The sequence below is a fragment of the Falco biarmicus genome, chromosome 1 (assembly GCF_023638135.1).
Source record: "Falco biarmicus isolate bFalBia1 chromosome 1, bFalBia1.pri, whole genome shotgun sequence".
Lineage (NCBI taxonomy): Eukaryota > Metazoa > Chordata > Aves > Falconiformes > Falconidae > Falco > Falco biarmicus.
The window spans coordinates 93,372,032-93,388,972 of NC_079288.1; the positions used below are offsets into that span (position 1 = coordinate 93,372,032).

The 16,941-nt window shown below is 36.7% G+C and overlaps 1 protein-coding gene across 15 annotated transcripts in view; it reads left to right on the forward strand.

The window, feature by feature from the left end:
* Positions 1-16,941, forward strand: part of SLIT2 (slit guidance ligand 2) — a 266,450-nt gene that overhangs the window by 11,026 nt on the left and 238,483 nt on the right. For all 15 annotated transcript variants that reach the window (XR_008819773.1, XM_056326298.1, XM_056326299.1 and 12 more), the window contains exon 4: positions 10,313-10,384. Coding sequence is in view for 14 of the 15 variants with exons in the window: in XM_056326298.1 (XP_056182273.1) it covers positions 10,313-10,384 (72 nt within the window). In the remaining variant the exon portion in view is untranslated. The remainder of the gene's footprint in view (positions 1-10,312; positions 10,385-16,941) is intronic.

Consider the following 16,941-nt stretch of genomic DNA (forward strand, 5'->3'; position numbering starts at 1 on the left):
GAACATGTTTTTGAACAGCCCTAAAGGGGCTGAACAGTTACTCCTTGTTAATCACATGTGAAAAATCCTTCTCTTAGCTAATCCTACATAGTTTAAGGGCAATGCATAGCACATTCCTTGTTTTAGAACAAGGAGGAGACCATGAAGCCTGCGGTGCTAATCACTTAACAAAGGAATGTGAGACCATCTTATATGAATTGTACTGTGGCACTGTACTGGTATTTATAGTTTAAAAAAAACCCAAAACTGCAGCAATTATTTTGTATTAACAGACTTTTGTCAAAGCAACTTCAAATATCTTCTCTATAAATGCCTGTTAAATCAGAAGTAGACAAAGGATGTCTTTGAAGACAGTATTTAGAAAGATGTAGTGTTCTAAGGGAATTTTAAAAAGCAGATTATGGCTATATTTTGATTGCAGAATACTACAGAATGTTTGGTAAAACTTTTAAGTCCAAGAGCAATGTTCTTTTAAAAGCCTTGTGAATGTTGCTATTATTTTTAGTGTATTTTATTCATCTGAGTGTCTTTTCTCATGGGACTCCTTTTATAGGTCTAGAAGTCAAATTGCAGTGAGAAGTCCTGTTTGCTCTTTGCAGACCTTTTTACAAATTCCAGGGCAGGAAGGCTGTTTATTTTTCCCACATCTGTTTTGTGCTCATCCTTTGTGACATTGTTTGCTGGATGCTGTTCTTTCTTGCTTCCTCCTGAAATGGGTAATTTGCACTGTTGCAAAATGTTGAAACCAAGTCTGATTCTATAGAACTGTTGTGTCAATGTTTTTGTTTCAAATAGCATTTTGTGTTTGGAAGCTATTTTAAATTGGTGCTGTAGAGCACTGATATTAAACTTAAAGCTATACATTTCAGTTTTACCTTGTAAAAATCATATATATCTGTTGCAAAGCCAGTTTAATATTTTTTTTTAAACCACAGATTTAATGTTAGATAGCCACAGGTGAAAATTAAGTTGTCATTACATTTTAAGATAGCATATTTTAAAAGAACATCTAAGATGCTCCTTATTTTAACTGCAGAAGCCATGCTTCTATCTGGAATTTTACAGTTAAACTCCAAAATGTATGAGAGATCTGGCTGCATGGCTGTCACTTCAGTGACTCATACTGTTATATTATCTCATTTACTCTGAAGAGTCTGATTGAAACTTCATCAGAAGAAATGTTTTATTTTCCTTTGTAGTATGTAGTGCATCATGCTGGTTTGTTTTCAATATTAGTCTAGACTAATAATCAAAAAAATGTGGCAAAGTCTCCAGTATTTTTTTGAGACACACCAGCCTTTCAGACTTTAATTTGGCAGGATGCCTGTACAGGTGCTACAGAAAAATGCTTAAGAGAGGCTGACTTACTGTGGTAGATCAGTGCTAGAAAGACACTTACAAGCCTATCTAGACTATCTGCAGGCCTTTCTTGCCTTTCTAAACAATCTGATCAAACTCTAGCTAAATTCCATCTAACAGATCAACTTCCCCTCCCCTCATTCTTTGCCTTTTATTTTCCCTTGGAAGTTGTCCCAGGTAGTGTCACAGATCATCCTTGCTTCATCTGACATTTGATTCTATATTACTTTATGGAGCTTTTATTACTTCTGTTTCCTTCTTTGTGGTATACTTTATAGAATAAAATCCAGTGAATTAGCTTCACAGGATTGTGGAGGTTGCAAGAAGCCTCTGTGGATTCTCTAGACCCGTGCCACTGACTAATGCAATGTTGATCAGAGCAGGTGGCTGAGGGCTGTTCCCAGTCGGGTTTTGAATGCCTGCAACAATGGAGAATCTCTGAGCAACCTGTTCCACTGTTTGACCACCCTCATAGTCAAAGAATTTTTTGTCTTTTACTTTTATGTTGTCTTAGACTTTTTAATGCTTAAATGTAATTTCCTATATTTTGAATTGTGTCCATTGCTTTTTGCCCTTTCACTGTGCATGCCTGAGAAGAGTCTGGTTCAGTCTTCCTTACTTGGGAAGGAAGTGCATTACTTATTTATACACATGATGTATTTATACACATTGAGGTCCCTCTGAGCCTTCTCCTCCCCAGGCAAAACAGTCCAGCTCTTTCAGAATCTCTTGCTGTGACAGGTGCTTCAATCTGTCTGCTTAATCATCTTCATGGCCCTTCTCTGGACTTGCTTCAGTATGTCTGTGTCTCTCTTGTAGTGGGGAGTCCAGCAATGGGCACTGCTGTCCAGATGTCTCACTAGTACTGAGTAGAGGGGAAGAATCACCTGCCTTGACCACCTGGCAACACTTTTCCTAATACAGCTTAGGATGCTGTTGGCCTTTGCTGCAAGGGTACATTGCTGGCTACAGTTTAATTTCTTGTTTACCAGGACCCCAGGCTTTTCCCTGTAAAGCTGGTTTGCAGCTGGTTGTTCTCCGGTGTGTGCTGGGGAGTTATTCCTCCCCAGGTGCAAGACTTTGCACTCCCCTTTTGTTGAGATTCATGAAGTTCCTTTTTGACCAGTTCTGCAAGCCTGCCCAGGTTCCTCCAACTGGCAGTGCGCACACCTGGTGCATCAGTCATTCCTTCCAGTTTTGTACCATCTTCAAACATGCTGAGAGTGCACTCTCTCCCATCTTTCAGGGTGTGGACAAAGATGTTGAACAGCAGTGGCTCCAGTACTGACCCCTGGGGTACACCACTAGTGACTGTTCTCCAGCTGGACTTTGTGCCATTGATCACAGCCCTTTGAACTTCAGAAAATGTTCAGTCCACTCCACTGTCTGCTTATATAGCCTGTACTTTATCAGTTTGTCTATGAGGACAACTGCTATGAGTGACAGTGTAAGGAGCTTTATTGAAGTCAACACAAACACCGTCCACTGCCGCCTTCTCATCTGCCAATTCCTTATTCACTGTAGGAGGCTATAAGCCCAGTCAGGCATGATTTTCTCACTTGTAAATCCATGCTGACTACTCCCAGTCATCATCTTGTCCTTACTGTGTCTAGAAATAGCTTCTGTTTTGCTCTGTTACCTTCCCAGGCATTGAGGTGAGTCTGTCCAACCTGTAGTCACCTGGCTTTTGCTGCTCTTACACTTTTTTTTTAGTGCCATAGGCAGAATTAGTGAGAGTAATGACCAGCTATTTATAAACTTATCTTTGCTGTTGAAACAGTAAGGAATACAGAATTTTCCAGGAAACAACAGCCTTAGTTTCTCTCTCTTTTTTTTTTTTTGTTGTTGTTTTTGTGCTAAGAAAAAAAGCCACAACTCAACAAAGAGCCTGTCCTAGCTCTGCTTATATTGGAAAAATTCTTAAAAGAGGCAAAGTGAGTATAGATGCCCAATTCTCTGTGCAAAATAGCGTTCTGCATAATGTATGGAGAATTGTTTGGGGTAGGGGAGGAATGTGGTACTTGTGGACTTGCCATCAACCCTGTGTGAAAAGAAAATGGAGAACGGAAAATATTTTAGGGTTCAAGTAGTATCTAGTACAATGTAGTACTATAGTTTGCAAAGTAACTTTTGCCACTACCTACACAAGAAACTGAGTTTGCAGTAGTGGCTGTTCTGCTTCCTTTCAGAAAATTGTTGTACTAAACCAAATACCTAATCAGTATTTGAGATTAAATTGAAAATAACTTAGGTATCTTTCTTAGCTAGTCACTATTTAGCCTAGAAAATGGAGCCTTCATTAAATGATTCTTGACTTCAGGAAAATTTTGACTTAGGCACCCAAATGCTGTCAGACGAGCCCTGAACTTTTCAGATTCCAATTTCTATTCATGTGGTCAGTAAACTTGATATTGCTAGGTTTAATGAGATTATGAATATTTTGACTAGAGATGAGAAGGTCTTTGCAGAGAATTCCTAATGGAAAAACTGGCACGGTCTTTTGCTTAGCTCTTAGTTCTTGGGCTGCCTTCTCACTTGATGACATGTTCATGCAATTCACATTCACAGTCAGCAGTTGCCAGATGTGTTGAAGTTCAGTAGATTGTGGCTTGGACACATGGATGGCATGGATGCAAATGTTCTCTGCCTCTGGCAGATGTTACTTCCCTACAAAAAACGTGTTGCTGTAAGGCTTGCCGCCTTTGCAGATGTAAGCCTATGTTGAGCTTTTATGTAAAAATTCTCTGGTGAGGACATAGGCATCATTTATTCTGATGTCTATTATTCTGACCCTGTATATCTAGGGTCAGGTTTTTAGGACTTAATGGTTAAACCAGTCCATGGAGATGATTTGGGTTCTGTGTACTGTTTTTTTGTTTTAAGATACTTGGATAATTTTGTAGGTTTATTCTGTACTTCCAGGGCTCATAAAGCCTGAATTGATACTAGACCTTCCCAGCAGATGCATATCGCTGTAACCTATTGGAACTACTTGAGGAGCATGGTGGGCTTATTTGTCATGAGTAGAAAGTGCTGTTACATGAACACACAATGGTTTTAGTGACATGTCCTTTCATTTAGAATTAAATTTAATGAAAACATGTGTATCTTTAATGTTTATGAATATTTTTCAAACGAACTTCAGTGAAAAGATATTACATGGTATTTTTAGATGGGTTTGATAGTAATGTCTTTGCTGACAAACAGTAAGTGTAGATGTGCTCCTTTGAACAGTATGATTTCTAAGCTATACAGTACTGTGTGTTACTGTGTGCAGATAGTGTATTTACTTCTTTCAGCTAACTTTGAAGGAAGAATGAAAAATAATAACTTCTGCTATTGTTAACTTTGTGTGAGTTGGAAGTGTTCTGTCCTTCCTAAAGTGGTAGAATAAGATGCATCTGTGCTTTGTAAATAGAGCTTTGGAAGGCACTCAGTCTCTATGCACCCAATGGGATAGGCTGTTTCTAATTAAAGACTACAGCTGATTTATAATTTACTTGGCACAGCTCAACTTCAGTCAGTTCTCAAGTTATTTTTGAGGACTTCTGTTATTTTAGGGGGGCTATGGCTAGAATTGCATCAACTTGAACTAAAACCCACTGAAAGAGATTACTTTGGGGGACAAAATTGCAGCCTTCCAGTACCTGTGAGGTGGTTATAAAAAAGTTCAAGCCAGGCTCATTGCTGTGATGAGACAACCATAAATTGAAATGAGAGGTTATGACTGGATACTGGATATAAGGGCAAAACTTCTTCACAGTGAGGACAGTCAAGCACTGGAACAACTCAGCTGCCAAGAGAGGCTGTGAGTCTCATGCAGCTTCTCTGTATGTAGTTGATTACAATGGGATCAGAAGCAAGTTACAGTGAAGGCTGTAACAAGCCTGGGACATATAGATCAGCTTGTGAATTATAGCAATTGCAGATCATTACATTATAGACAGTGTAATTAAGGTGGGTTTTTCCTTCTCCCTTCCTCTGCCATGCATGATTGATACTGAATCACAGTTACTGTGGCATGAAAACTTGGGACAGACATCAGAATGAATGGGTGGCATGGCCAGGCTTCAGTGGGTTAAGGATAACTGTCCCTGGGAGTGTAATGTGCTCTCTCCACCGTTTACCTCTAACTCATGTCATCCTCTACATATCCTCTGGCTGCATGCAGAAGACTAGTAAAACCCAGACATGCGCCCATTTTGGCAAAGCTAGCTTGTTCTCTAGAACCAGAAACTCAAAGCCAATTTTTTTTGCTTAGCTTACTGTTGTCTGCTTCACAGTGTAACCTATTGCTTGTCTGTACCTACTTTTTATCTGCCTATTGGTATTGATCTTTCTTTAAAAAGTATTTTCACCTGCCTGTCTGCCAAAGATTTTCCTTCTTTGTCCTTAAATTGATCCTTCTGTATGTTCCTTCCATCGTGTCCCTTCAAAGATGCTTTTCTAGTCTTTACTGTGTTTAGAAGACAGAGCTCTGGGAGCTTTAAGCTGAAGTATTTTAAATACTTTGTGTACTTCAGGTAGTATATGGACTTTGATTAAATTAATCGTGAAGAGCTCAAGAATTTACCTGTACCAGTCTGTCAGTTTGCCCAATCTCTTCCTAAAGACACATTCAGTAACAGAAAAAAGCTACATCTATTTTATTTGCAACTGTGCCTCAGGTTTGTTAAAATGAAAGAATTATGTGATGTTGGACCCCCATCCATTTATTTCTGGCCACTACCAAGGAACTTAACAGTCCGAGGTATCGCAATGTTAGAAGAGATTCTCCAGTACTTTTTCTGTTGTACCACTAATCTGTACCTTTGTTTGAGAGAAACAAATATTTCTATCTCAGTGGGGAAACTGAACAGTAGCAGTAGGAACATCTCATCACTGTTTCCTCATTGCTTCAATTTGAACTTCATGCCAGCTCTGGGAGAGCAGCTCAGTTGACGCAACTGAAATTTCTGATGTCCCAGGGAAAACACTGCCTGCTAGGTAGCTGTGTCAACACACATTGAAAGAAAATGTGGAGGAATTTTTCTGGTGGTTTTTACTCTACAGTAGCTTTCCTTCTTTGAAATCTATAGTTACGGATTCTGTGATCCATCTCTGCTTACCTCAAGTTTCAGCTCTGGGGAGAAAGGAGATCATGCCTGTCTTGTTCCTTTTATGTCTGTATGTTCTGGATAAGTAATACTGTTTCAGACAAAATTAAGCATGACATCACCTGAAAAAGTAGAAACATTGGAGAACCTTGCATACTAGTGGCATTTTTAAAAAGATTGTCTTTTCTGGACTCCTTGTGTGGCTGTCTCAAAGATTGAAAACTCTTCATAGTGACTGTTGAACTGAAAACTGTGTGCTGTGTTATTAGTCTGTGTATTCCAGATTTGTCCTGCATCCTTTTTCACACTCTTGTGTGATTTCATAGCATTTTTTTAAAAACCAGAACTATTATAATCTTGAAAAATATAATTTCAGTGAAGTCCATTTCATAAAATAGTGTAGGAAACTGAGGAATAACAAATTGATCCCTTTGAAAGCATCTGTTATGATTTGTTAGATGTAAAGTGTAGATGAAGCCTCTTTCTGAAGTATGATAAAGGACATATTTCCTATTATTGCCTCTGTGAAAAATTAGTAAGGGTTGATATTCTTAGGCACGGGTGATAAGGAATGGCCAGATATTTGGTAGAGAAATCTTAGTTCTAAAAGAAACTCCAATGAGTGGGATGAAATTATTCAAAGTAGATGCTACAAAATACAGGATTCATGAAAGATCAGCAATTTAACTTGTGCATTCCCTCAATTCCCTTAGTGCTCAAAGAACAAATGTTTTAATTTTGTGAAAGGCAAGTAACAATGTAGGTTGAAACACTAATTCTAAGTGCTGAGATGGCTTGGTAGAAACTGTTGAGTCATGAGGGTAGTGCTATTTATTAAGTCAATTCATGAACTTCATTTATTGTCTATAACTTTGATTTTAAAGTCTGTACAGCAGCACATGCATCAGTATGTTAACAGTATACTCAATTGTGTGGGCCATGTGAGCTACAGGTGTTACAGAAACTCCTGATCTAAGCAATTAACTGCTTGTATGCAAAGTTTTAGGTACTAGCACAAGTATTTTGCCTGTGAAATATTGTAAAGGGATGGTAAGTGTGCCCGTGTAAGCCTGTTGCATTTAGTGAAAGGCAGTCTGCCTGAAGAACTTTGTCGGTTGTCATTGTACTATAGCGTCTTTTGCTTGTATTATACAGGACTTCTACAAAAATACAGATACTAAGTTATTTCATTCCCCCTTCAGTTACAGCTCACCGTTATTGTCTAGCATCTGAACCTAACAGAGTCCTTAAATACCAACAGAAATTTTGGTCTTGAGTAGCTTCTGACTAGAGACTAACTTCCCAAAGTCTTTACCCTGCACACTTTACTCTTTAAGTATGAAAAATTTATTTAGCAAAGGGATGTATCAATTTCCTTTCTCTTTTTATTTAACCATTTATTAAAATTTGATGTCTAAGGATTCCATGTTTAAATTATTCTCTTCTGATCACAAATGTAACTTTGAAACAATTTTCTTCCTACTGCTTCAGATTTGTGCTCTTAGTATATACTTCTATACATAAGTTTATTAAAGGTAAGAAAATGTCTGTTTTTAAATGACCTTCTTTTGAAAATGCAGTAGGTCCACAAACACTGAAATCTATCACTTTCTTGTTTTTATGTAGGTAAGGTTTTCTTTTTAAGCAATGTTCAAACCAGGTGTTTTGCACTAGTCATAACTTCTTTATAGCTCTTTCTTTTATATTTAAAACTTTCTTTCTACTGGTTTTGAAATGTCTTTTAAGATCACAATTCAGATTTCTTGTTGCTGGATTAAGCATTTTTTTTTCCTATTTCTTATTAAACTGCATCTTCACTCATATCATTTATCCCAGTACTGTAGTCCATCCTTTTTAGGATCTCTTTCTTTTACTGTAAATTCTTTTGATCTTCTAAACGTGTGATTTAAATGTCTTTTGCTTAAAATTAGGATTCTTGGTGCTTGACTAAGACATGCCAGAAGGTGAAAAAAAGCTATTGGACAGCAGTTTTGCAAAGTTAAATTTTAAAATTTTATAAAGCTTCAGAATTTCTTGCTTGTTAGTCTTAGGGGTGAATTCAAACAAATAAGACTGTTTAGCCTTTCAGGGCTCATTTTTCATAAACAGTGTTCCCTCTAAAGGTCTTTCCAATGTAAAGGTTTTTCCATAAATCCCACTTAGATACACAGACACATGTCTGTGTAATCTTCTAAACGTGTGATTTAAATGTCTTTTGCTTAAAATTAGGATTCTTGGTGCTTGACTAACAAAGGAACCTGACATTAAAACTGGAGAATTATGGATATCTAGATTTCAAAAAGCTGACTGTTTGCTTATGGTTTGAGATGTGGGAGCAAAGCTGTGCATACATAAGAATATTTCTTGGATTATTTTGCTTTCATCAGTAGTCACATTGAGCTTTAAGGAAGCAATAACTAAGTGTACTAAACCATGGAGCTATGTAAAACTAAAACTGGATCTTGAGTGTCTGTGTATCTAAGTGGGATTTATGGAAAAACCTTTAAATTGGAAAGACCTTTAGAGGGAACACTGTTTATGAAAAATGAGCCCTGAAAGGCTAAACAGTCTTATTTGTTTGAATTCACCCCTAAGACTAACAAGCAAGAAATTCTGAAGCTTTATAAAATTTTAAAATTTAACTTTGCAAAACTGCTGTCCAATAGCTTTTTTTCACCTTCTGGCATGTCTTAGTCAAGCAGTCTACTGATATACGTAATGTAACCACTGTAAAGGATAAAATAAATTTCACAAAATACTGTGCAGTCTGGTCTACAGGAATGTCTTGAATTATTATATTGAGAAGCACTGCATTAGAAACTGGGACTTGGGATAAGGATGATGGGACAAAACAGTATTTTCAGTACGTTGCTTTGCTTGAATGGCAGATGGCATGTGTGGTGCGTTGCTTAAAAACAACCAAAAACTTGTTTTGAGCTTGAACTCTTGACTGTACGCTCCACGGCAGTTACTTCTACACATTAGAAAGAATGATCTGCATTGCATGTTTAAAAAAAGATCATGAAGATGCAATATATTTATCTTGCTCAGTTGCCTATGGCTATAATAGGGTGGACTTTGAACTTGTCACCTTAAACTAAGCAGTTTTGACTCTGGTCAGCATGTTCAGTGAGACACTTCCATAGACAAATAGGCTCCTTCCAGATTTCAGTCACAATTTTTCTTTTGTACTGTCTTATTTACAGCTGTTTGTGTGGTGGTTTTTTTTATTTTATTTCCTTCTGATGTACCTTTGCAACTATAAGAGAAAAAAAAAAAACATAGGCAAGAAAACCTCTGTAATGCCAAAAATAAATTGGGACTTTTTGATTTTTCTGACTTTTATTTGATGAGGGTTTCTGTAACAGGTTCCTTTTGTTTTTTTACTTAAATAGGTTATAAAGGATCTTTAGATACATTACCTCATTACTTAACTAAGTGTATGCATTTGATACATGTTCCCTTAGACATTTTGTGACCATGAAAAGGTTCATCTGCTTTGTTATGCTAAGAGGAACACAGAGCTGGTAGGGAATTGAAGTTACACTGACCTCGTATTTTTAGTTCTCTGGTTGTTTATGAAGGAGAGAGTCCTGAGTTAGTGATTGATTCACATTACAGAGATTCAAAATCTTTCATAAAATAGGTAATGTGGTCTGTGGGGGAAACCAGAAAATGTAATTAGTCCATGGTAAATTTACTGTTGGACCATGTCTCCGCTAATGGACCAGCTTTGCATAACCTTTCTGGTCTTTAAAATCAGCTTGTTACAGCACTGGGATGCCTGCTCAAAGTGGTTGTATTGCATTGGTGCAGCACTTGTAATTTAACACAACTTTTTCTTTTTGTTTCTGAAGGCGCCTAAACAGAAATAACCTCCAGTTGCTTTCTGAACTGCTCTTTCTGGGGACGCCGAAGTTATACAGGCTGTAAGTAGGCATGACTCACTATTATTCTGGAAAATTTGGATTTGGTCTGTGGTTCTTTCTTACCTTAGTTTTTTTTGTCTTTTGCCTCAAACAGGGCTAAAATGTGTCTGGGAACACTGATGTTTTAAGATGAGTGCTTTGATTGTTTTGCAAGATTTTTTTTATCTAGGTTAGGTACTGATAGTTGTATGGAACAAAATATTGTTTCATTCATTGCCACTTCTGTAATGAAGTTTTATTGAAAGAATACTTTGGTTTTCCTTTTTTCTGCTTGTTTTTTTGGCTTTTGTGTTAAAAGAAATAAAAAATGCTTGTGCAGATTCTGACCAGAGATAATGCACTGTATAAGCACTTTGGTTTTGTGATACTCTGTTTTTTGTGGCTGTACACACTTGACCAGAAAAAAATTATAGCATTGGTGAATGGTAGGTCTGTGGAGATGGCTGTTCTATGTCCCCTCACAAAGACGACAAAGGTAGTAACTTAAGCTCTGGGAATAAAAAAATGCGATGTTTTACCTTAAATAAAAACTGTATCGAATTGCTTAATGAGTTTTTGTTTTGATTGTATTCTTTGGTTTGATAAAGTTTTGTTCTTGGCACTATTTTTAAGTTAATGTTTTGACCCGCTGGGCCTTTTTAAGAATCCACTTATTTCTCTTGCAGTAAAAACGCGGAATGAAATTTAGAAACTATTTATGTGTTTATGTATATGATCAGTTATTGTAACAAAATAAAATTTAAGATACCTTTAAGTTACATTATGGAAAGGATACAACATGACATGCTTAAGTAGGCTTAGAAAAGTTTGTACAAATTCAGCCCTGTCTTAATTAGATACACATTTGACACATTTCTTTAGGCTTCAGGTGAGATTTCTGCTGTTGATATTGCTGATTTTATTGAGTTTCACCTCTTGTGTACTTGGGAAAAAGAGAGTCAAGGTGGGGTTCCTCTAATTTGTTTCCATTTTAGTATATGGATATATTCTTGAGAACAAATGGTGTAATGAAGCTTTTATTTTTGGGAGTTGATTTCTGTTCTAATATTGTAAGATAATAGTTTTTTTCCTTATAGTAATATTAAAATGAAAAATGGAAAATTATTATTACTGTAAACATTTAGTTCTGTGTGTTTTTCTTTCCTTTGCTTTGGATGTGTGCTTTGTTTCCAGAAATTCCCTGTAGATGCAATGAGTTGTTAAATTACTAGCCCAGGAAGCTCTTGAAGGCTTTTGTTCAGACGAACAAAAATATTTTACTTGCTATAATATATTCAAACATAGTTTTATGTATTAACAATTGAGTCATTTTTATAATTTCCATCAGCCATGATAAAGATATTACTTCCGTCAGGAAGGAAAATGAAAGGGATTTATGATCATTTTATTATTCTACCTATAGTGTAATGGTTGTCATCTAAATTCATATAAAATAGAAATGAGCCATAATTTGGAGGCAAAAAATGGATGCACACTTCAGGCAAAATCATACTTGAACATATTTAATTCAGAATTGTGCAGTTGATAGATGCTAGTCTTAAATCTACAATGTCCTTTGACATAAAGCACACAAGTGCTCCTAGCATATATGGTGGAAAGTAAGAGATCACTGGCTTCACAGTATTAAATTTCCTCTGCCTAAGGGTTATTGTTGATCAGACCATGAAAGTGAATGTCTGGTTATAATGTATTCATGTTCAAAAGAAAATATGTACTATACTGAAAATCTACAGTTGCTTAACAGTAAATTCATAATTAAAAAATGTCAGGCCAACAAAGGGATTGATGCTAGTTAAATGTTTGTGGTCAGTTTTCAGATTATATGCAGCTTGATCACTATGAAAAGTATAAAATGATTTGGTTTTCTACATTTATCATTGTATATGTTAACAGCTATTTACATCCAAATAAATGTATTTATCAGGAGTATTAGTTCTCTAAACATGATCAATATAATATATAATATGCTTTGGTTTTAGTATTTATTTTCGGCATTTAACAGCTAATCAAACAGTGTGTGTACTGTGAGTTTTCAACATACTATTGAGCTTCTGTGAATAGTAATTACCATTTGACCCTTGGCTGTAAATGAGATGCCAGGTGAAGAAGCACATATGCTTGTTGTGTAGCCTAAATGCAATATAAAAGAAAGAGGGTACACTGTATATGAATTATGATTAGACACAGTTGGTTGCCGCCAGCGGCCAGCTATGCTTTTCCTTTGCTGTCTGCTCCAATTTCTCTTTGGACGGGTTGAGAGAGCACTGTGTGTTCAGGTCAAGATGTTTGCCTAGAAATAGTAGTACAGTTGCAGCTGTGTTTGCTGGAGCAGGAGACTAGTTTAAATAGCATTACCATTTATCCAGTCCATTAACAGAACTCTGTAAAATAATACCAACTCTGCATAAACTACAGGACAGTGTAATAAAATTACAAGCACTTGTTGACAGATGCGAAGTGTAAGTAAAAGAAAGTGATAGGTTGAGAGTTTAAAAGAGACAGTGCATTATTTTCTGTGTCTAAAGACACTTGATTTTCAAAGGTAATTAAACAAATTATTTTTCAGGTTACTTTCTTTCCAGTTTAGCAGCCTTCCTGGCACTAGTTAAAACGGGTAATTTTAGTCAAAGCAGAAACTGATTTTTCCCATTAAGAGTTATCTGCAAAGGTGTTTTGACATAAATATTTCAGTAGGAAGTAGTTAATGCTAAAAATAGTATGAGTAGCGCTGTAGGGTATACTAATCTTACTTTGCAAGGCATCTCTCAAAGCACAATGTACATGAAGCTCTGTTTTGATCCAATACTGCTAAAGTGCTGTTGTAAATCCCCTGGGGTAATATAAGTCAGTGTTCAACAAGTACTTTTCCTGCAGTAAGGGGATGCATTGTTTTTGGTAACCTGTATGCCCAGTTACACTAACTCATCTAGCATTGGTGATGCTACCTAAGTATGGGGAACTCCTACAGCCCAGTGAGTGCTTGTCTGAGGCAAATAGATTTTGACTGCTTGCTTTGGCTGGTTAGATCACAGTCCATTGATTGCTGTTTGCTGCAGGATACCAAGTACTGGACCCAAAGCTGTTTGAAAATTCAGTTTTAAGATACCTGTATTAATCAGTGGCATGAAAAGGCTATTGAATTCCATGCAGAAAGCTTGTCCCTTTTAATATACATGTCTTGCGCTTGGAATAAGGTTGTTTCTTTACTAACCAATATTTGTTGCATAAGTAAAGTAATATTAGCTTTGAAAAAACAATTTTTCTAGTGGATGTGGTCTGATATTAGATGTGTTTTCCTTCCAGTGTATGTACTTGAGAAGACAGACACCGTGAATAAGATGTTTCTTCTCTAAAGGAAAAAATCTTAATATTGTCTGATTAATAAACACTCTGACATGTTTGTTAGTCACTTAAAAAAAATTCCTAACAGCTAATAATGAAAACATAAAAAAAAAACCTTCAGAAAAAATTCATCTTAGGCCAGAACCAGCAGCAGCAACAACAACAACAAAACACGCTGCATGGGAGGCCCTTGCAAAAATTCCTCCTGAATTAATTTCTGCCAGCTATGATTAAAGTGTGTGGTACTAGATGTGTCAGACACCATAGTTCTCTGCTTCATTTTACTCTTGGCCTCTTTGGCCTCTGCCACAATAAATCCGACAATGGTTAGGCAGGAATTGCAGGTTACAGTTGCCAGGGTTACCGTTGTCCGGCCGGCCCGGCATCGTTACTCACCCGGCCGCTGCCCGAGCGCTGCCGCCCGCTCCCGGCGCGGGGAAGGCTGCGGGCGCCGGCGGGCGGAAAGTTCTCCCGGCGGCTCGCGGCTCTGCCTCTCGACTGCAGCAGGAGGACCCGTGACTTGCACAGTTTGCTGAGCGTTGTTTTGGTTTTGCCTTTGCCAAGGGGGGTGGGGGGAAGTGCGTCAGGGGAATGAGAAAAAAGATTAAAAGGTGCTGTATGCGAGATGCTAAAAAAGCAACTTGAAAAATATTTTTACTGCTGGTCTTGCTAAGGTATAGCTGCATTTGAGGTTAATTTATGGTTTAGTCCTACCCCTTTTAACACTAATGGTGGCAAGTGAGACTGTAGTCACAATTTCATAGAAAAGATTTTTGTCTTCAGTCTGAATCAGTTTTAACAACTCTAATAGAGAAATAGCTCATTAGAAAAATGCTGGTTATTCCAAAGCCTCTGAAATCTCATTCCAGCTGCAAACAGGTAGCTCTGGATGTTAAATCCAATGAGGAGCAAGAATGAGTTTCCCCTTTTCAAAAGGCAGTATCAGTGAATCTCTCTGCTTCTGCAAGCAGACTGTTAAAGGAACCGCTGCCAGATAAGGGTAGTGGGTAGGTTTCCACTGCTGTATTTGCTGCAATAACATTACACTGCGCTCCACCTTGTTGCAGAAGTGTGCTGGATGTGCAACAATTAAAGATTTATTGGAATGTGAATTGTGAAGCCACCTTGTTGCTATATCCTTCCCAGGAAAGTGTATTGAGTTATTTTTAGTAATTTCTTTCTGTTTTTGTGATTTGTATGGGTCATTCTAGCAGCCTGCATACAAGGCAACTTGATTTTTTTTTGGGGGGGTGATAGATTTGAATCTTACCCTTTTAGGGGTAAATAGAAACAAATAAATCTTCCATATGTTGTGTCTGTTCTGGTTTGACTGCTTGTGGCTCTTTCTATCACAGTGGTTTAGTTAAAATACAAAAAGTGTTTAAATTGTTTTATTTAAACAATTAATTGGCACATGAACAGTAAAGCTGGTAAAAACTTACCAATTTTAATACCAGTTAGTTTTTAATTCCTAGCATTATTTTATTAACATTATTTTTGAACAGTGACTAGTTCTTGGAAAATAACTGTCTTTCAAAATTACTATTTAATGAAGAGATACTGCATATTGTGTATGTATAAAATGAGTGTAGAGTTTTGGCTTTGTGGTATTGTAAGCCAGTAATTAAAAATAAATCTCTAATTTAATACAAGTAATTACTACTCTTTCTTGCAATGTGGAAACATCATTATCATTGCTTTGCTGTGTTGGTGCAGTTACTGATACAAGTCTTACTGCCCCAGTCTAGAATGTTTTCAGGGTGAATTAATTGCATTTAGTAAGAAACTAAAGTGACTAAACCCATGTTGACTCCGTGCTAGGTTTGCCTGTTCTCTGGCACTCATTTCTGATATGGAAAATCTAGGATATAAACTTGTAAGACAATTATAAAGACTGTTGCTTCTTTCATCTAGATATTTAATCTAGAAAGAGAAGTTAATTAGGAGCATGCATACTGTATGCAACTTAAGTTGTGTGTGGATCTTTTCTCTTGTTCCTGCCACTACCTGCTTCTACCTTCAGTTCTTGTTCTCTGCTGTAATGTTTCAGAATTGAAAACTCAGTCACCCTTTACATGGTAGTGAGCAAAACAAAAATACCAACGTAACTTTATTTCAGAGGTAAGCCCTACTTATGTAGGGTTAGAGATGGCAAGATGACTTATGTTAGGTATTTTGGAAGTGCTGCAAAAGCCTGTACAATTCATCAGGTAATACATTTTTTGGAGCACAAAACCAAGAATTATATATATATATACACGCATGTGGTGTACATCTTGCAGTGGTTATATCCTAGCAACAGCAAACATTCAGGCTTAGATCTAGCTGAGTGGAAGTGTTGGTGGAACCAGAAGGAACTTTTGAAATGTAATCAGGAAAAAAAAAGTATTATCACTCTGGGCAATTATTGGACTTCAAACTTCATTACATTACTTTTCCTGCCCTTTTGTTTAAGCATCTCTTAAGCTGTACTCTTTTCCTGAGCTATGCTTGCTTTTGTATTTTCACAGTATCTGCCATGATGCTGTGCGAGGAAAAAAATGGTGTATCAAATGTACAGAAATAGGTTAAAAGTTGTTACTTGAAGTAATAATTTCCAATTTTAAAATTTTTATTAAATGGCTGTCAAGATGGATGTTTGCATTTTTAATTTTGAGATAATTGGGAGTTGTCTTTAAATTGCAGTTAAATTTGTGTTTATTTCTTTAAATAAAACCATAATTTCGTGTATTTTTTACGAGCAATATTTCCTTTGCTATGGGAAAAAATGGCAAATTGGATGGACTTCTGGGGCTGTAAGCCAATTCTGCTGCTGGGCAGATCACTAAATCTTTATGTAATCTGCACTACCAAGTGATATAGTTGACTAATTTGAGCAAAACAGCTCTGTATGGGTACTTATAACTATTGATTTTTCATTAGAACAAACACTCCAAAACAGTTTATAGTCACTTTTAACCTTAATTAGAAAATTGTTAAACACCAAGCAAATAAAACTGTCTCAAGGCGATTCTTCTGCACCAACATAAATATTTGTGGTATTCAAAAATTTTTGTGCTATTAGCTGTTGGTATTCAAATAAGTCTAATGTGAAAACATGAATCATATGAATAATTACTCAAGCCATAGCTTTGTTAATGTGGTGGTATTCAGAGTAATTGAGAGATCTACTTTCGCTATTACGGCTTTGTTACCTTGACCTGTTTGGCCCCAAG